General features: G+C 32.7%; 4 protein-coding genes and 1 long non-coding RNA gene across 15 annotated transcripts; 1 reads left to right on the top strand and 4 right to left on the bottom strand.

Annotated features, from left to right (window-relative positions):
* Positions 1 to 189: 189 nt before the first annotated feature.
* On the bottom strand, positions 190 to 12,747 carry Ctrip (E3 ubiquitin-protein ligase ctrip). 7 transcript variants are annotated; one of them, XM_074256898.1, is made up of 11 exons: positions 12,553 to 12,747; positions 10,962 to 11,032; positions 8,730 to 9,071; positions 8,324 to 8,629; positions 6,790 to 8,237; positions 6,302 to 6,682; positions 5,642 to 6,212; positions 5,321 to 5,561; positions 2,809 to 5,239; positions 2,425 to 2,743; positions 190 to 1,831 (listed from the first exon to the last, which is right to left on the bottom strand). In XM_074256898.1, the coding sequence occupies exons 3-11, from the start codon at positions 9,040 to 9,042 to the stop codon at positions 1,635 to 1,637; spliced, it is 6,207 nt and encodes a 2,068-aa protein (XP_074112999.1). In that variant the 5' UTR covers positions 9,043 to 9,071; positions 10,962 to 11,032; positions 12,553 to 12,747; the 3' UTR covers positions 190 to 1,634. The 7 variants fall into 7 exon arrangements, with proteins under 7 accessions (XP_074112999.1, XP_074113003.1, XP_074113006.1 ...); XM_074256902.1 differs by lacking the exon at positions 10,962 to 11,032; XM_074256905.1 differs by lacking the exon at positions 12,553 to 12,747 and having other exon boundaries at positions 6,790 to 8,213; positions 10,962 to 11,108.
* Positions 11,066 to 13,323, top strand: LOC141536451 (uncharacterized). Of its 5 annotated transcripts, none has more exons than XR_012480729.1 (5): positions 11,066 to 11,200; positions 11,266 to 11,703; positions 11,764 to 12,445; positions 12,741 to 12,968; positions 13,185 to 13,323. It is a non-coding gene; the product is annotated as an uncharacterized LOC141536451 (long non-coding RNA). The 5 variants fall into 5 exon arrangements; XR_012480730.1 differs by lacking the exon at positions 11,066 to 11,200 and having other exon boundaries at positions 11,290 to 11,424; positions 11,534 to 11,703; XR_012480726.1 differs by lacking the exon at positions 11,066 to 11,200 and having other exon boundaries at positions 11,311 to 11,703; positions 11,764 to 11,891; positions 11,942 to 12,445.
* On the bottom strand, positions 12,975 to 16,122 carry LOC141536416 (uncharacterized). Its single transcript, XM_074256921.1, has 5 exons — positions 14,819 to 16,122; positions 14,663 to 14,748; positions 14,055 to 14,370; positions 13,740 to 13,843; positions 12,975 to 13,649 (listed from the first exon to the last, which is right to left on the bottom strand). The coding sequence occupies exons 1-5, from the start codon at positions 15,807 to 15,809 to the stop codon at positions 13,095 to 13,097; spliced, it is 2,052 nt and encodes a 683-aa protein (XP_074113022.1). The 5' UTR covers positions 15,810 to 16,122; the 3' UTR covers positions 12,975 to 13,094.
* Positions 16,123 to 16,269: 147 nt separating this feature from the next.
* On the bottom strand, positions 16,270 to 17,192 carry LOC141536445 (follicle cell protein 3C-1-like). Its single transcript, XM_074256962.1, has 4 exons — positions 17,055 to 17,192; positions 16,703 to 16,993; positions 16,538 to 16,609; positions 16,270 to 16,463 (listed from the first exon to the last, which is right to left on the bottom strand). Exons 1-4 carry the CDS (start codon positions 17,055 to 17,057, stop codon positions 16,362 to 16,364), a joined length of 468 nt encoding a protein of 155 aa, XP_074113063.1. The 5' UTR covers positions 17,058 to 17,192; the 3' UTR covers positions 16,270 to 16,361.
* A 91-nt stretch (positions 17,193 to 17,283) lies between these two features.
* On the bottom strand, positions 17,284 to 18,748 carry LOC141536363 (uncharacterized). Its single transcript, XM_074256841.1, has 4 exons — positions 18,548 to 18,748; positions 18,300 to 18,467; positions 17,776 to 18,048; positions 17,284 to 17,738 (listed from the first exon to the last, which is right to left on the bottom strand). Exons 1-4 carry the CDS (start codon positions 18,654 to 18,656, stop codon positions 17,296 to 17,298), a joined length of 993 nt encoding a protein of 330 aa, XP_074112942.1. The 5' UTR covers positions 18,657 to 18,748; the 3' UTR covers positions 17,284 to 17,295.
* Positions 18,749 to 19,323: the final 575 nt, after the last annotated feature.

Here is a 19,323-nt window from a genome sequence, read left to right on the forward strand (position 1 = left end):
TCAAAGAAATAAAATATAATTGTTATATTTTTTTTTGTTTAAAAAATTAAAACACATTTAACAAAAAAAAAAATAAAGCAAATTAGCATCGTCAGACGTTCATAAAAGTACAGTTTAAAGTATGATGGCAGAAATAAAACAGTATAAGTAGTATTTATTAAGATATTAAATAAAATTATAAAATATATATATTTTTCATTCGTTTATTTTCATAGAAACAAAAAAATAAAGGTATCAATTAATGATTATCCTTAAAATTAACGAAAAAACAAATGATAAATAATCTAGTATCTTTTATCTCAAAATAGTTACAAACGACAGTGTTATTTATATTGGTACTTATTGGTTATTAATTATAATTAGTAATTTATATTTTTATGTATATAAACTCACCATAATTGAATGATTTATTTAAAATACTTATTTAATAGCAAGCCGGGGTCGTCTGACGATGATAACGCACCCTTAATTTAAACTAAAGTTATTTCGCTACCTTATCTACAATAATAATAATAAGAAATAATAATGATGATAAACAATAATAATAATAACTCATAAGTAAACTTAAATAGTGTTGCGTGATATTTTGCAGTGCACAAAAGCTCTGCTAAATATCTGACAGCAAACAAGAGATCAATTACAACACAACGAGCAAGACACTGTTATTAAAATTTTTTCCTTTTCATCTATCTTCAAGGGACGTTGATTTCTTATACCTACAATTTATGCCTTATCGCACATTATTAACTGAATCTTTTTTTTTATTTTAATTTTAATTTTTTTTTTCTATTTTTTAAAATTATTTTTATATATTCTCATGTCTTTGACATAAAACATGAGCATTGGCGATGCACGGTGACCGAAGTGCACCACCGATATAAAACTTGACTTAACACATTTAATCGTCCTCACATGTATTCATTTTTTATAACTCCAATAGTATCAGTGCTTCGTGGCTGTATGATAAAGTATTTATTTGTTTGCGTATATCAAACTATGCTGAAATAACTATTATTAATATTTACATCTCCTTGTCTCCACATGTTTCTTAATGATTTTTTTGTTTATTTTTATTTTTATAATTATTATTTACTTTATGTTTGCTTTATCTCAGTTATAATACGTTGAAGACATTGCTTTTAATTTACTTAAACATTTCTTTGTATCCGGCAATTCGGTCGCGCGATTAAATTTATACTATCAATTAAATCGTTATTGTTGGTTTTTTTTAGTTTTTTTTTTTTGAAGTTTTTTGAAGTTTTTTTATTTTATATATATATATATATATATATATATATATATATATATATATATATATATATATATAAATTAACGAGACTTATATGTAAGATCAAACTTATATTAAATTTAAATTTATTAAAATTCGAGCTCATAAAAAAGAAATAAAGTCATTTAAAATGATACTAAAAAAAAAAAAAAAAAAACCAAAAAAAAAATTCACAATTTAACATTGATGGTGTTATGTGAGAGACGTTATTTTTTAATTTTTATTTAAATTAAATATTAATTTTATGTTTTGTTTTTTAATTATATATTACGTTGGCTTTGCGAAAAATGTTTTATGGTCCCTATCCTAGAAAAAAAGGGATACAAATATTATTAAAAATGAATTTCTAGGACAGATGAAAAGAGTGTTGGCCTTCTTGCGCAGCTATCCGCAACTTTTCTCTCATTATTTCTAAAGTTGTATAATCCGGCAATTTAAGGTAATTAACACACGTCATTACTGAAGGCAAAAAATCATCGGTTTTCATTGAAGCGTCGAATGTTTTCCGTACTATTGTCAATGGTGGAGTTAAGCTCTTAAAACCTGTAACAAAAACAAAAAAAATTAATCAAATACTAACAACCTTGCAATCACTATAAATAAATAAAATTTTGCTTTATTAAATAATGACTTTTATTAAATTGCACTGTACTTTTTTAACTATTGACATTTTTAAAGATATAAGCTCATCCCGATTTTACACTCATCAAGAGCTTTCATTTGAGTACCCATATGCATTTTGATATATTTTTGATATATACATATATAAATATATGAAAAATTGATGTGGGTACTCAAATGAAAGGTCTTGATGAGTGTAACAACGGGATGAGCTTATATCTTTAAAAATGTCAATAGTTCACAAGAAACAAGGTCATTTTTTAATTATGTATCTATAGATAGAGCATTTTCTAATGCAGCCTAAATACTTATCATGATAAATTGACTATTGGTGAGAATGATATGAAATCTTGAAAAGGTACAACTTCAGGTCAAGACCTTTCCAACGTTACCAAATTTAACCATAAAAGCCCATTTTATCATATAAATATACTGGCCACAAAATTTTGCTCATTCTCTTAATAATATAGATTAATTGTAAATAAAATAATTTTTGAAATGCTTAAAATACTAACCACCAACGGGCAAACGAGGAGATCCCGTAACAAATTGTATAAATTGTCTCTGCTCTTCGCTATTATACTCCGACATAACTTCAAACAAAAATCTAATTGCACGTGACTCCGGTGTGTAACCATGATCAGTTCGACAGCATTCCATAAGAATTTTAACATCCCACTGGCCGCCACTTTGTCCATGACCGCAAAATACTGCTTCGAGCTCTTCTGGGAAGAATAATCTTAGCTGATTTGTTGGAAATACCGACTCAAAACCTTCTCGGAATGCCTCCATTTGTCTTGAAACGCCCTCACTGAGGAACCAATGAACCACAAGCTGAAAAAAAAAAAATACTCAAACATTCTGCCAACACCATACTCGACAAATTGTACAAAACTTACCTTTATATATTGATCCAAGTTGTGAATTGTAACGGGTATTTCACTTCCGCCTTTTCTCAATTCAATGTTTTCGTAACCCGGTAACTCGTAGACTAAACTTAGATTAGCTATTGTACAATTGTCTAGATCAAGTGACTCTATCAATTGAGCCTTTTCGTGTGGTCTTAAAGTTTGGTCTCTTTCGATGGCTTCTTTTCGTCTTACGACTTCCTGAAGTCTGTTGAGCGTACGATAAACATCTGGGCATACGTAGGCCAAATCGGCAAGTGTAAGTGTGTGTTCTTCTCCCAATAACCAACGATAGAATGTCAAACTAAATGGCATATCTATCATACGCGAATCGTAAATCGCTTTGGCCATAAACTTTCCTAAGAATTTAAATTTAGCTTTAAGTTTAGCTAAATGCGGAATTTTAGTATTCCACGGCACTGGCTTTGTAAACAATCCTTTAGATCCATTAACATAACCCGTAGCATCAGGATTTGAAGAACCGTGCCACAGATCTAAATCTGCACGCTGCAATTCGCGGGAAACTAGAGCATAAAATTCAAGTGTTGGACCTAATCCAGTACCAACTTCATTAATATATTGCACTTCGAGTAGAGCTTTGCTTGATGCTAAATCTTGGATAACTTGTTCAGCTTGTTTCAAAATATCTGTTCGTGAAATAGTGCGTTTGCGTCTGTCTAAGCGTGGTGTCACGCGTTCTTGACTGTCTGAGCCAGATAATTCAGGCGCTGAATCAAGAAGTCTCTGCAGAGCACGATCACGATCAAAGGACGTTGCATACAACAGTAATTGCCTCGTTTCAAATGGAAATAAAAATGGACATACTGTTGCTATTTGTTGCAACCAAGAGGGTAAATTACCCGTCATAATAACTAGTGGATCTTGTAATTGTCTATTAGCTTTAGCGGCTATTTTAGTATTTATAAAATCTTGTGAAGACAGTAGAGCTGGGCTCTTTAAATGGGGGAACAATACACCCCAGTGACGGTTCAACGCGTGAAGCAGTCGAAGTAAACACAAACCGTCTAAAGAAGCGTCAGAAATAGTGACCGACGGCAATGCTGGCGATAAATACGGAGCCAGAGGACACTTGGGTGGTGGTATGACACCTTCGAGCCAAAAACTATCTTCTTTTCTTTTAGAACTAATTTTTGTACTTTTACCTTTACCTTTTCTGCTTGAAGTACCTTGGGAGCTAGAGCCCGGTTTAGGCGAGGCAGAAACTTCTTCTTCGGGCACTGGTCGATAGTAAATAGTGTGAGTTTGAACCCAAACAGCGTCATGACCCAGAGGCGGTTCACTATCAGTCTCGGCCTCTGAGTGATCCATTCCCGGGCAGCTAAATTGTCTGACAGCTTGATAAACAGTCATATTAAATGGCAGGATTTCATCTCCAATTAAAAATTGAAGCTTATGCTTAGACCCTTGACTTATAAAAACAGCCGCCAAGGTATCATCGATATCGTCTTCGCTGTTTTCATCGTCACTGACCATCGACTCAGCGTCACGAATTCTACCGTATCCACGTACCATCAGATAACGTTCAATAGCTTGAACTAATGCAAGAGGATCTATTTTAACTGTGCCGCCTTTCCACTGTTTCAAATTATTACAGTCTGGGTGCCGTTGTAAATTACATTTCAATTGATGTGTATTGAAGAATTTAAGGGCACTGGTACCTCCGCGACCGGCTCCAGATCCAGCTGGTAAATCGTGTACTTTTACTGGAAATTGTTCCAACTGTGCAACGCAACTATTTAATTTATGTACTAAAGCACCAAATGCTCCTGGATTAACTTCAATGATGTTAATACCATCCTGTTGCATTGTCGATTCTGCAAATAGTTTCCAGAACATTCGCAATCTGTCGTAACGATTACCCGGTGCGTCGGTTGTTGTCAGGTAATTTAATAATGCCTTTATTAGGCCACTGTAATTCATTTCAAACGGTGAAATATCACTTTCAAGCACAATATCACGCAGTTCTGTTAACGCTGATAACATTTCATCCAATTCGTTTGATTGTAAGCGTTGGATAGCAGCGGTGAGACGTGAAAGTACCGTAAGCGCTGGATGTGTACACGGTGCATCGTCTTGATACCTAGCGAGGAAATTTGACGCTTGTTCGCGTACCCATGCTTTAGCTTTATCTCGATTACCACCAGTTAAATTTGGATTGCTTGGTGGTTTAGTAAGGCTAGCTGATGATGTAGAATCTCTTTTTTCACCAGAACCACTTGAGCCTGATGATTTTCTACCCCATCTTGCGGGATTTAAGTTACCCAAAAATCTATTATTTTTTTGCGTAAAACCAGTAAATAATGAATCTGGTTGTTGAGTTTGTTGTGGTGTAGTTGTGTTTCCCAAACGAGAAAACCTACCTTTTTTATTTTGTCGTTTTCGTTTCAATACATCTCCAAACCTTGATAAAAAAAAAAAAAAATTTAATAATTAGTACGTATTAATTGTTGAAAATTAAATTATTAATAATAATTATATTTACAAATGAGCACTTTGTGGTGTGTTTGCTTCTTCAGCATTAGTATTTAAATCACTTTTGCTTCGGGTTTCCATCGGTGAAGCAATAGTTGGTTTAAGTTGACTTGTTGCAATAGACCCGAATAAAATATTTCCATTAGTCGTGGGCGATGCGACTGGGGACATTGCACTGCTTGAAGATAAAGTCATTGTTGATGAAATTGGTGTGTTTGATGGACCCGGTTGTGGACTTGGTAATGATGTACCTATAGCAATAAAAAAATAATTTATTAAATATAATAATAATAAATAAAATAAACTAGGTATTATAAAATAATAAATTTACCAGAAGGGCACTTGGGTGGTGATACGCCAAGAGGAACCTCAGGATCAGCTAACTGTCTAATTTGATGTAAGACTCCTTCTCTGTGGAAGTGTACACCAAATACTTGAGGCAATCGTTTCATTAGAATGCTCCCCATCTGCAGCGCACCGATAACTATTCTGAGGTCTTGTGAAGCTAACATCCCAGCAATGTGAGAGGATACAACTTGATTCTTGAGTACGTCTTTGAGAAGATCAGTAGACGCGTAGTAGACCATGCGTAAAAGAGCACGGAGACATTTACATTTTACAGCAGGACCAGCAGAACTGCTGTAGACCTCATATAAAACGGAAAACAATGTTCTGATGAAAGATACTAGCCACTCGTTTGTCTCAATTACCGGCGGTATAACATCCATGCTTGATGAACAAGTAGGGCTCTTATTCTCGGCAGGATCAGTCATTACACGACGGTATATACTGCGAGCCATTCCAATGTCTTCATTTATTTGTTTCATAGTAGTTAAATCAATAGTGTAGGTTCTACCCAATGTTGAAAGGCAAATTTCGTCTTCTCCATTTTGAAAAGCCATCTGTTATTAAAATATTTATTTATTTAAATAAAATATAAAACATGTACATAGCTTTAGATAGGCAATATATTAAGAATAATTTAACAAACCTCTATAATTCGAGAATCAATAGTGCTAAATGGATGACAACAGTGTCTTTCGTCACGCCATTCCCAATGAACAGTTTCTTGGTGACTGGTTGTTCTTTCAAGTAAATTATTTACACTAAATATACCGTCTGTTGGCAATGGAGGCATTAATTCTTCAATCAGACAAGTTATTTCAAACCACTCCTGAGGCGATCTTGTTACTAATTCAACATCTTCTGTTTTAACTTCCAGAGATCCAGTCAATAGATAACTCAACGTTAACGCAATATTTTGTTGAAGAAGCAGCTGCGCCAAATCAGGACAGCGATTTGATATCACAGAGAGCATTCGTAAAACAGTTATGAAGTTGCCAATACTATTTACTGGCGGTGTAATCATAAGCTGTAATTGAAAAAAAAAAAAAAAAAAAAAATTAAGTCCTAATTGTATTCAAAATCTAAGTACATTTTTAAAGGAAAAAAAAAATCAAAATTTATATTAATATTTACCAGTTGTTGTAAATTCTGCAAGAGCTCGGGTGTAACAATTTTATGTAACATCACAGGATCATGTTGAAAACTATCAACTAATCGGCTGAAAGCTTGACAAACACATTCGACACTTTTCTTGTCTTGATTGGTCAGTCTAGTGGTGAGCAGAGTTAGGCTATCACTGACCAAATGGAAATCATCGGGATGAAGATTTTGACAACAATTAGCAGTGATTGTAAGGGCAGCACGTTGAGCCGTTATGTTGAAAAAGTCGACGAATTTTAAGCAAGCTGAGACACCACCGGCGTGAAGAATTGTTTTACTGTGCCGGCGTGACAGCATAGCAAGAGCTGTGAGGCATTGTTCAGCGACGTCCATACACTCGATTGACTCGAGCTTCTGAAGAAAAACAGGGACCGCGTCGACCACCACTGTCGATGACCTCGGCAATGCTTCCATCATGTAAGTAAGAGCTCTACAAGCATGGGTCATAATTACAAAATTATGTTCAATTCCAAGCAAGTTTATTAAGGCTGCAACAACTTGTTTGACCGGAAAACCAGCGAGAGTGTCTTCATTTCCCATCACAAGGATTTCACCCATTCCTATCACCGCTTGCAGCTGCTCGCCTTCGTCGTCAACGGCTTGTAATCCAGGTAGGAGCTGTTGTGCTTTGGCAGCTGAGTTGGCGCCCATACTGCGGTTAAGCAGATGCTGCATACGTGGACCAAGAGCTCCAAATACATGAGGAGGCAGTCCGCGTGCTTCAAGTAACGCTTGCAGCCGACCAACTTCTCCATCATCACTTTCACTATCTCCAGTGGTTCCAGACATTCCAGAGGGACCACCACTTGGTGCCGCAGGAGTCGCACTGGCTGCAGACACCTCTTCAGGCACAGAAAGATTCAACTGTCCTCCGGACGCAGACGCAGATGTTGGTATCGCGGTGCTGTTAGTCAGTGAGTCACTCGTAGACATAACAAGTGCATTAGCAGCAGCAGCAATGGCAGCAGTCGAAGTACTACTCTCTCCAGCAGCGGATTTTCTAGCACGTGACTGGGAACGATGCCGTGAGCTCGAACAGGATCCCGTTGTACTGTCTTTTTTATGATGCTTACTCAGTGACTTATTAGCCCCAGTAGTTGTAGCAGAAACTTCTTTAGACTGTTCGCCAGATAATTTCACTCGTGAACGTAACAAATGTTTGTGCGTTGGGTGATGGTGCGCAAAGTTGGCACTCGCGGAGGCAGACACCGGGGGGTTGCCGCCAGTGGACGTTGTAACGCCACTTGTGCCTGCCCCGTCATGTGCCAACGCCCCCCCTCCGCTCTCCACAGAGTTGCTAGCTGCGTTACCCACTCTGATGCTGGACTTGACACCCAAAACTTGACTACCCGTTCCACCGTTTGCGTAATTACCTCCAACAGTTTGCAATTTTGAACCTAAAAATATTTGGGTCAAAAAGTCTTTATTAATTATGACGTAAATATTAGTATTTTATTTATTATTTATGGTTTAGAAAATTTCTAGATATTGTAATTAGTGTAATTACCTCGTCCACGAGACGTCGACGGATGACTGATGAAGGAATTGCTTGGTGATGCTGCTAAATTTGGCAGCGTAGTGGAAGATTTTTTGTTATTGTTATTGTAAATATTATTGTAAATGCTGGCCAGTGAAGCTTGAAAGTTATTCGAGGTTTGAATAATCTGTGGGACTTGAGGAACACGAGACCGAGTCCGGGAAGCCACGCAATCGATGGGCGCTGAATTAAGTTCAAATACAGTACTTTTAACAGCAGATTTTCTTCCAGAGTTACTGTTGCTACTAGAACTATGTGCTTTTTGTTTATCCGCGTCTGAAAGAATATTAGAGTTAATATTCATTTATTAAAACAAAAAAAAATGAAGAAAAAAAGGGTGATAAAATTAATTGATTGTATTTATTGGAATACTTACCAGTAACTGATCCTACACCACTTCCATGGTTTTTACGATCTCCTTTGGCTTTACTTTCTCCTTTGGATAAATCGATTGAGCGCCGATGAACGGGGATAGCAGAAGCTTGTGAGGGTTGTGAATCGGTCTGGTGTTGCTGCTGCTGTTGCTTACGACGTTTCTCTCCTAGTGTAGCAACAACGGTGGTAGTTCCCTGACGCTTTCTCGAACCAGCCGAGCTGCTATTTTTCCCCCTTAACTTAGAGGCGTCTGCTGAAGCACTAGCCTTCTCTACAGACCCCCCGAGTGACGACTGATCTTGTTGATCTGCCATAGATTAATCGACGCATGCCACTATTCTGTCTGAAATTAAACAAATAATAAATGGTTGTAATTATCATTGTAATTGATAACATTATTATTTATTTTATAATGTTTTATTTTTTAATAAATATTAAAAATAATAATCAAACGTTGCGTAAACAAACTAATACATTAGTTATTTATTTATTATTATTATTATTTTTTTTTTATCGACATATATGCATATTATAGGTTACGTGTAATATTTATTCTACACGAGTTGATGGCTCGTAAAAAAAATTTCGCAAACTGATTAAACTTGATTACTACCATTTATATAAAATATATAAGCTCCCAGTATATAACATCACATTGTTATTAAATTATCACAATATTAAATAAAATATTATAATTATATTATTTTTAATTCAGTGAATAAAATTGTGATGTTTTGTAGTTAGATGCGCAATTAACACTTTTTTTTTTTTTTTTTTCCTCTAAAACCAATGTTTTATGTATGGAAACAAATAAAAGATAAAAAAAAAAAAGCAACATACAGAAAAAAAAAAACAATTACATCGTAAAAAAAAAAAAAAAAAAAAATAATAACTACTGGTCTGGTTTGTCTCAATCAACAGTATGATAAAAAATGACAAAACAATAAAATAAAATAAATTATCAGTAAAACCTGACGAATCACTGGAATGTACACATGAGGAAACCACGAGAAACTAAAACTGAACTGTAACTGCGACGGCAATAAGAGTGAATCCACCAGCAGCTAGCAACTGATGATGATCATGGTCTAGGTTGTCAACGTAATGAGAAAAATCAAATTGTTGATAGATATCTATCTTGGAACTTACAACACACACGTTTATTATTTCAGTACTGTGTAATTGTATAAACAGTGGCTGATATGAAGAGTGAAGAAGTAAAACGTAGGTGAATAACAAAGCCCTTACTCACAGACCTCACAGCAGCAGCAAGCCACCATTTGCTTGCTTGCTGGTATAAAGTAATGGAGGACGAGTTTGTTTCTCCCTCTCTCTTTCTCCGATTCTCTTGTCGCCAGAACCCGTGAGTAGAGCTCAGGGACTGAGAGGTAGGCTAAAAAGAGAGAGGGAATCATGCAACTTGGTATATATTATCAATGTGTGACCCTATATACCATATTAAATTATTGTATATCTATATATGCATACATACACGTATACAGATAGTTAAATCCACGCACACTTTCCTAAGTAACCTACAACACAAACAGAAATAGACTGTTTATAAATAAATAGCTATAAATATTATAAAATAATATTTTTTTATAATTTAGAATAATTAAAATGAATTTACCTGAGTATTGAGAACCGTGAAAACCATTGTGATACAATATAATTAAATTAGTAATATTAAAATCGAATGTGAGGTATGATCGTCCGCTCTCTGCTTGTACTGGTTGTGAAGTGCTTGAGACACGGTGTACGATGTACGATGTTTAAGTGTGTGTAGCGCAGTACACGCATGCACAATAATGTAGGGGGTAGCTCTCGCGGATACAACACACACAATTGATTTCGACAGCAGACATATACACAAACTATATGTATGTACAATGAAGATATATGTATACAAAGGAAAAAAAATCTACCAAGTCACTACCCCGACGAGGTCGACGACGACCAAATGAAACTCTTCACTCTTCTACTGTTATATTACAGTACTATCAAAATGTACGGGTTATCAGACTTAGGATTGGGGAGCCTACAGGAGGCGCTCCGCCCACTTGATAAACGGCTGAAAAATTGGAGAAAAAAAAAATAAAGACAAGAACAATGTCAGTGTAGACGCAATCAACTTCTAAGTAATAAAAATTCAGACAATGCAATACGACCTAGAGTTTATTTAAAAATTTTTAAATAAATATCAATATTATATTTAATGTCTTCTGCTTACCATACTCCCTCGAGACTCGAGAACAAACTCTTGATTTTATATTATTTTTAATAATACAGTAAAGGAATAAACTAAAAAAAAAAAAAATTTGTAAATAAAAAAATTAAATAAATTAAACAAAAAAAAAATGATAATAATAATGGATGACGAGCCACTAGTTGGTTGTGGCCTCAGACAGCCTGACAATGCGTTCAATCATGGCTAAGACATCAAATCCACCACAATAAAACACTGTACTGGTAATTATTGTATCAATAACTATTTATCAAATTGACACTGATCACTATTTGTTTGTAATTTCTAGTCCGTAGGTTTTTTGAATTCATTGGAGATTGATAAATATTAATTAATGGATGCTATGGAGAGCTTGTGTGCTGAGTAGTGAACAGTCAACAACAGCAAAGGCGATACTTGGATACAATACTCGGAGAAACTCTTGTCTGGTGCTGGTGCGTTACCTAAGGTACCAATGCGCAGGTGTTGGAGAGTATCGGATAGAACGTTGTAACGAGTTTACTTTTAATGAAACACAACTGAACTGTAGAACTGTGTTGTTGTATGTTGTATGGTAGATGGTAGATGTAGATGTAGAGGTAGAGGTAGAGCCTGAAACCAGCCTAAAGCCAAAGCAAGCCAAAGTGCGTGGCGTGCAGTGTGTATGCGGCATGTTTATTTCAACAGGACTGAGGACTCATACTCAACAGAGAAATATATTGTGCTGGTTATACTCTACTGTATCCATGTGTGTGATACTGTGTATATATATATATATATATATATCTACTGCTTGCTTTATGTGTAGGTATATGTTGATGGCTGTCGCGGTGTTGTCAAATCTCCATCGATCTCACCGCGGGAACATCCATTTAAAAAATGTCAACGACGTACTTTCAGATAACGAGTTATCTAATTGTTAATTAATAAACACTGGTAAGTTAAATCTGGAGAAAAAAATTAATGACAATGAATTATTGTTTCAGATGATCAATAATAGTGTTATGATGATTTTTGGTGCACTGTTGGTTTTATAAGATGTAATAATCAATACAATACGTTGTTTCGCAATTAAACGTGCAGTTGCAGTTTGCTCGAGGACGAGAACAATTTATTAAGTAGTTGTATTGTCGTTTGTCGTGTTATATATATGACAACGTCGATAATCTAACAGCTGTTTGATGCTGGTCCTTTTGTCCAGTCTCGGCCTTCAAATCGAGGAACGATTGGTGGAGATCATCCCGAGACTTTTCATTGGTCGTTGATTTGTATTTGACTTGAGCAAGAAAGAAAATCTCGTGTTCTATCAAAAACGTTCTACCTCTATCAAAACACAACCTATTATTCACATTAATCTCCAAGGTTTCATCATTTTAATAATCTTGTAATTTATTTTTACACCATTATCTATTTTAAATGAATTTCATTTGACAAAACACGTGTGACAGGATAAAATTAACAATTAATAAAATGTCATGTCTGGAATTACAGTGAGTACCTATTTACGCTTGTCTATAATAAATTATTGTTTTAGATTTATCGAAGATAAAATAATAATGTAATTATTTAAATATATTTATGATTTATTGCGACTTACCAAAAAAGGGAGTTCCTTCCGCCAAGGTGGAACTCAAATTTATTACGCAATAAATAATAAAAGTTATGAACACGTGGAATTATTTAGAATAACAAAGTCTCAAATGGGTATTTTTTATTTGAACGATATTTTAAGGTTCACCGATAAACCTTTTATGACTATTTTATAATTTTAAAATGTCCTTTCAGATAGTCGATAGTTAAATTAAAAAATGACCGAACTCACAACCTTGCTTGCTAGTCAACTACGAACTCTAGCAGCTCTTGCAGTAGGCCTTCAATTTCCGTGATGTAGCCGCCTAGCGTGTAAAACACGAAACACCAAATTTATTCAACATTTAATGTCCTACTCGATGGATAATATCAAATATTAAGGATTCTACTTGTTTATTGAAACTTTTATTCTGTCTATTCAAGGTGAGGCTGAAAATTTATAAGCAAAATAATTTATTACAGTTGAGACAATAATAAAAAATTTGACAAATTTTGATTTGTCGTGTTTTGACAGTTTAGAAAGCTTACAAAAAATAAATTCAATAAAAGTCAAATTTTTTTGTCTATTTCATACAACAATTGTTTGAATGATTCATCGTTTATCGTCTCCAGGGCATTTATTTCCCGTCTTTCTTGCAGGATACCGTCGATGGCATGTTTTATGTCTTTATGAAGATCTGGAGCTTCTTGAAAAGGCTCGTCAAGTTTCTGATGCTGATAACTATCTTCATTAGTAGGTGATGAAAGTCTTAATTGCTTCATTTCTGTAGATGGTGAGGACAAATCGGGTCTTAGGTCTGGCGAAATAGCGACAAATGGGTAAAAGTCATCGGGATCATTTATTTGAAGTGATTCATGCAACAGTGGGTTACACTCTTGAGACAAAGTTGAATTTATTTCCTGTTCGCGTTTTAAAATTGGCTGACCATTGTCAACTACCAGGACAAATTTATTCTCTTGATTTACTTCTGAGATTCCGAGATTTTTATTGTTATCTATTTCAGTGGTGACTTCATTTCCACCGGAGGAATTTTCAGAGTGATCTGATAATGATTCTTTGGCTTCCGCTGTCTGAACTGGACACTTATGAGTTCTTAGACTCACCTAAGATGAGAAAAAAATTTTTTTTTAATTTTATAATTGTAATTATAACAAAAAGTAATTTAATTAATTTTTTTTTTTTTTTTTAGTTACTTTGTATCGAAAGCTCCTTCCACAAGAAGTGCAAGAGTAAGGCATCACTCCAGTGTGGATCCTCTTGTGCACTAAATACGACACACGTTGCCTGAAGCATTTTCCTATAAAGATAAAAAGATGATTACTTATTTTTGAATTAGCAAAGCGGAATTATTAAATTATTTATTTAGTATTTAAAAAAACTTACAAAAATAAATATCATGCTTCACACGATGATTAGTTAGTTAATGACTGAAAGCATTTGAAAAAGCACTTTAAAATCTCCCAACATCTATAAATCTGAACGATACATTTAAATAATTAAATACAAACCACAAGTTTCGCATGCGAAAGGTTTTTCACCCGTATGAATTCTCTCATGATTGTGCAATGTCGAAAGCTCTTTGAAGGACCGGCCACAAGTGGTGCACGTGTGTGGTTTATCATCTTTGTGATACAATCTGTGTTTATGATAAGACTGTTGAAATGTAAATGTCTTGTTGCATATATTACACTTGTATGGCATTTCTCCAGAATGCAATCTTTTATGTTTCTTCAGGAAATATTTTGTAGTAAACATTTTACTGCATACATCACACTCCCATTGCTTTGCTTCATGAGTTTTTAAATGTTGGGTTACATGTTGCTCCTGAAAATAAAATTCATTATTATTCATCAATTAATTGTAAATTTAAATTACTAGACTTATTAATTTATCATCTTCAATTTTTTTTAATAGAAGCTATGATAATTTTAAAAAAGAAGTAATAAAAGTTCAGTGACTTTTAAGAGATTAATTTTTGTGTTAAAATATTAAATATACTGAGTCAAATTATGATTGAGCAAATTAACACACTTATATATTATTATTCTAAATTTCAGATGGCGTTAAATAAATAAATTTTATACAAATGTGGGATTCCCAATAGAAAAAAATATACCTTGCGAAAATTTTTACCGCAAGTTGGACAATTGAACCCGTTTTCACAGCAACCTTGACTTGAATCTTTATCTTTTGATAATGAACCTGAAAAAAAAATTAATAAATTAAAATATATTAAAATATATGAAACGAAAAAATAAATTGAAATAGTTACCTAAATTAATACCAGTGTGAGCGACTCTCATATGAACCATCAAACTCCCACGCATCTTAAAAATTTTATGACACAAATGACAAGGATAATTTTTCAACAACGCTTCTGGTTTGATATCAATATCTTTTTCGTCAATCATATGAACTATTTGTTTATGTAACATTAAAATATTGTAATCGGGAAAGTGAAAGCCACATATATTACACCGTTCAGTTTTCTCTTTAGCCATTAAATTATTTTTTAATGTTTTTAACTGTGGTAAAATGTTTACCTCATTATTATTACTATTGCTATTACTGTTAGTACTAGCATTATAATTACTAAGATCATTTAAATTATTAATCATAACTGACGTAGAGCTTTCAGGAATGTGTAAAGTTAATTTTGATCCAATTTTATCATTTAAAAATTTAGCTTCCGTGGTTTGGATCCGCGAGATATTTTTACAACTTTTAACGTCTACGATATTAGACAATTTAATAGTAGATGTTGGATTTTGTATACCGTGTAGCGATAAATCGTTCGACCAAGCTGATGGTAGTTGACGTGGCTCACGCTGGTGTAAACTATTTATAGACACTGTAGCAACGTCTTTAGATTGAATCACACATGAATTGACTATTTTTCCTAAACAATTTTCTGTACGGGTCGATTGTTCCAAGTCAATTTTCAACCCACAATCCCCTTGATAATTAACATTTTGATTTTGATTTTTATCTACTGAATTATCATAGAGAAAGTCTGTATTTGTTATTGCTTTAGTTTGATTATCGTGAATTAATTTTGTTGTTCCTTCAGGTGTATTTATCGTATGACCGAATAAATGAATTGTCAATTTATCAATGCCTAAAAGTGTTTCACTGCAAACAGGACACTGCAGTGGTCGTGTTGCTACACTGACAAGTCCTATTCGCAGTGAATCCAATGATTCAAAACTAGGCCGAGCACACAGTGGACAAGAAAATAATTGAGCGCACATTTTATCCAGCATAAATTAACCATCAGTACTGCTAGTTCACTCTTACTTTTTATTTTAACTATTTTTATCCAGTCTTTATAGTAATATGCTATTATAATTATAGGTATTATTCAGTATATTTACAAATCACTAGACGCAGTACAAGAAAATTGATAGCATCTTTCAAGTGCACTCACCACATCATCACCAAAACTATTATTATCTCAAACTATTTAATTTAATTTAAACGCTCTCTTTAAACTTGACCCAACTAATTAATTGCCGTTATTTAAACTTTGTTTTGTTATTTAATTTGAATAAAAAAATTTTTTCATAATTCAAATTTTGATAAATAATTTTTTTTAAGAACAAATATTTATATAAGCTGCAGTAAATAGACTTTAAAATACATCAGCTGCATGTTTAAAAATGAGTTCAGGGTGTTTGAGCTAATTTTAGAATTACCGCGGGATATTTAAATAAATTGCTTACATTATTTTTTACTTACATATTATTCCATCTTTTAGGTACAAAATTAATAATTAATTTGATAAAAAAAAAAAAATATTTCTATTTCTTTCAACTTTAACACTTATAAGGTAGATTGTTTTTGCAGCAATACTCTCGACCAGCCGATAAGTTTGTCCGGATCCATTTATCACTGCCATTCCTTATAAATAAATGAGCCTGCATAACAATACAATAAATATATTTTATTTCTTCATAAGTTTTTCATAAAAATCAATATTAATAATACTTACTCGTTCTTTGTAACAGTCGCGATTTAGCGCACTACAGATAAGTGTTGGACTGTTAGGTAAATATTTTATTATCTGAAAATGAAAAAAAATTTTTTAACAATAAATAAACTATTTTTAAAAAAATCTTATGGTTAATTTTTTTAAATAATCAAATTCACGACTTACAATTGAGAGACATTTTTTTGTACACGATTTATGACCATCGGGATTGTTAGGAAACTTTTCAGAAATATTATGACTGATGACAGGATCTCCTTCTGGTAATTCTTTGGTCCATTTCTTCGCCTCAAAAAGATAGATACCGCAGACGCAACCCAAAGGAGCTTCTGTTGTAATTGTTGAATTATCATCTGTACAATCTGGAGTAATGTTGTTGACGGCTAATACCGAATTTTCATGTTCTCTTCCACGAACAGCAGACACACAGAATAAAAGTAATAAAACTCGCAAAGTCATCTGAAAAAAATCAATTAATTATTGAACAATAATTAAACGATTAAAAATATTAAATACTTACCATAGATACTTAGAAAGCAGATCAAGTGACAATGAAAGTTAAGTTTGGATGAAACTCTTTTTATACAGACAGCAACGTAATTAATAAAGTAAACGAAACTTATGAAATAATGAACTTGCAAAAATGCAACGTTGCAATTATTGATACAAAAGTAAATAACATTTTTACATAACTATCGCTATTAAAATTAAGTAATAAAAGAATATGAATAACCAAATAAAAACATTTATTTTAGGTCATATCATTTTAAAACTTTACTTGTAACAAATGTACCCTCTCCTTCTAAGACAACTCGCTCGTCATCAGTTACGAGCTTGTACCCACATTTTATTATTTTTCTTGCTGACAAAATTTCAATTGTTATGTCAATAGTGTCACCCGCATAGCAAGGCTTTGGAAAATTGAGAGTCTGGTGGACGACAATCGTCCCGGGTCCAGGGAGTTTCGTCCCAAGTACTCCGGATAAAAATCCATTTAGCAAAGCGCCGTGTACTAATTTCTTCTCTGCACTTACGTGAATGGGATTATAATCATTTGTTAATTTCGCAAAATTTATTACATCATCGTCGGTTATTTTTCTAACTACCGAAACTTTATCGCCAACTTTGAATTTTCTTTCAAAGTCAAATTCACTTGACGTAGTAAATTTTCTGGATGAAATACTTAGTCGCCTTGTTAATTTTAATAAATACATTTTTTATTTATTATTCAGTTGATGTACTTGATACTGCAGATGTTTCAGTGTCATTAAAACCACAGTAGTCTTGTAAAAAAATAGTCGCTAAATTTTTAACGCGATTATTTGACGAATGAGATAGAGAAACTAATTGGTTTATTAGTTCTGGTGTTATTATTTCTGCTCTAGATGTTTCTGTGATTAAAAATATTAGCGTAGTGATCGCCGATAGCAGAGATGGTTCATCATCTGATAAAAGAAGTGGTTTTATTAACTGTACTCCGTGATTGCGAATTATATATTCCTTATTTATTGGATCTGTGATTAAATAAAAATAATTAATATAATTATTTGGCATAAATTAATGAGACTGAAATTGACAGACACCTGTTAACTTTTTTGATTGTTATAAAAAAATTTTAATAAAAAATATTCCTTATCTAAAAATTTTAAAAATTACAAATGAATATTTTTTTTTCACACTCGATTTTTAATAAAAATAAAAATTATCAGATCTGTGCTGATTTCAGTATTTTATAAATTAATAATATAATAAGTTATAAGCTTACCTAAGCATAAATTACAAAGTCCTCCAATGGCATATTGTACAAAAACTTTATCAGACTCAGAGAGTACATGCAAAAATAAATCAACTATTCTTAATTGTCGCATGTAATCATAATTAACTGGGTCATATGCGAAGTTTGATAAATTTGCCAATACTTGTTTTCTAGCTTCTGTAAATAAATATTGTTATAATTATTATTATTGTGATCTTGTTATTGTTTTTTTTTTTTTACAAAACAATAAACATTACCTCTAGACTTTGATGTTTTAAATTCCGTCGATAATAATTTTAAATAATCATAACGACCTGTATTATTGTAACCAGTGCGTTCAATTAGTTGTTTTTTTGTAGAAAACATTTCTTATTCCATTTTATAAAATAAAATTTTTAATTAAAAACAAAATAACCTTCAAGGTAACGTGACATCAACAGTTACCATCACCACCGCACTACAGCTGATTGGAGGCTAGCGTCATCTGGAAATTATTTTCGTAAATTTAAATCCAAGATTAAACAGAATATTATTTATTTTTTTAATATCTCTTATTTCAATTAATTAAACTAATTTAATTTGATTATGCATGTTTTAATAATTATGAAAATAGTGAAAAACAGAAAATACATTAAAAAAATTACAATTTCTTCAATTTCAATATTTATCAAATTTTAATTTTAATAAATGTATGTGAAGAAATATAAAAAATTTTCAGGTCTTTTTGAAATAATTTATAAAATTTTTTAGGTTATTATTTATAATTTATAAGAGATAAATAAAATGTTACAAAAGAAGAAATAAAAAAATTTTTCTAATTTTTTATATAATTAATAAATTAACACATAATTTAAATTTTACATCAATTCAATTTTATAATTTAAAATTTTAATAAATATAATATTTGTTAAAATTATTATTTAATAATTTCTTAACAACCTGACACTTGTTAATTAGCTTACGGGTTTTGAGAGAATAAGTAAAATAGGGGCCCTAATTTCACGTTGAATTATTTAATTATTCGATAATTCCA

This window comes from Cotesia typhae, unplaced genomic scaffold (assembly GCF_013202065.1).
Source record: "Cotesia typhae breed Kobodo isofemale line unplaced genomic scaffold, CoteBio_Ctyphae scaffold_152, whole genome shotgun sequence".
NCBI classification, from domain to species: Eukaryota; Metazoa; Arthropoda; class Insecta; order Hymenoptera; family Braconidae; genus Cotesia; species Cotesia typhae.

Coding starts and splice junctions, on each gene's coding strand:
- Ctrip (XM_074256902.1), bottom strand. CDS start 9,042: ATGGCAGATCAACAAGATCAGTCGTCACTCGGGGGGTCTGTAGAGAAG. Junction 6,683..6,789: donor TGCAGAATTTACAACAACTG/GTAAATATTAAT, acceptor TTTCAATTACAG/CTTATGATTACACCGCCAGT. Junction 5,240..5,320: donor ACACCACAAAGTGCTCATTT/GTAAATATAATT, acceptor TTTTTTATCAAG/GTTTGGAGATGTATTGAAAC.
- LOC141536445 (XM_074256962.1), bottom strand. Junction 16,610..16,702: donor CAAAAAAATGTCTCTCAATT/GTAAGTCGTGAA, acceptor TTTCATTTTCAG/ATAATAAAATATTTACCTAA. Junction 16,464..16,537: donor GCGACTGTTACAAAGAACGA/GTAAGTATTATT, acceptor ATTGTTATGCAG/GCTCATTTATTTATAAGGAA.
- LOC141536363 (XM_074256841.1), bottom strand. CDS start 18,656: ATGTTTTCTACAAAAAAACAACTAATTGAACGCACTGGTTACAATAAT. Junction 18,049..18,299: donor ACTTTGTAATTTATGCTTAG/GTAAGCTTATAA, acceptor ATTTAATCACAG/ATCCAATAAATAAGGAATAT. Junction 17,739..17,775: donor TGAAACATCTGCAGTATCAA/GTACATCAACTG, acceptor AAATGTATTTAT/TAAAATTAACAAGGCGACTA.
- LOC141536416 (XM_074256921.1), bottom strand. CDS start 15,809: ATGCTGGATAAAATGTGCGCTCAATTATTTTCTTGTCCACTGTGTGCT. Junction 14,749..14,818: donor TCACACTGGTATTAATTTAG/GTAACTATTTCA, acceptor TTTTTTTTTCAG/GTTCATTATCAAAAGATAAA. Junction 13,844..14,054: donor TTTCGCATGCGAAACTTGTG/GTTTGTATTTAA, acceptor TTATCTTTATAG/GAAAATGCTTCAGGCAACGT.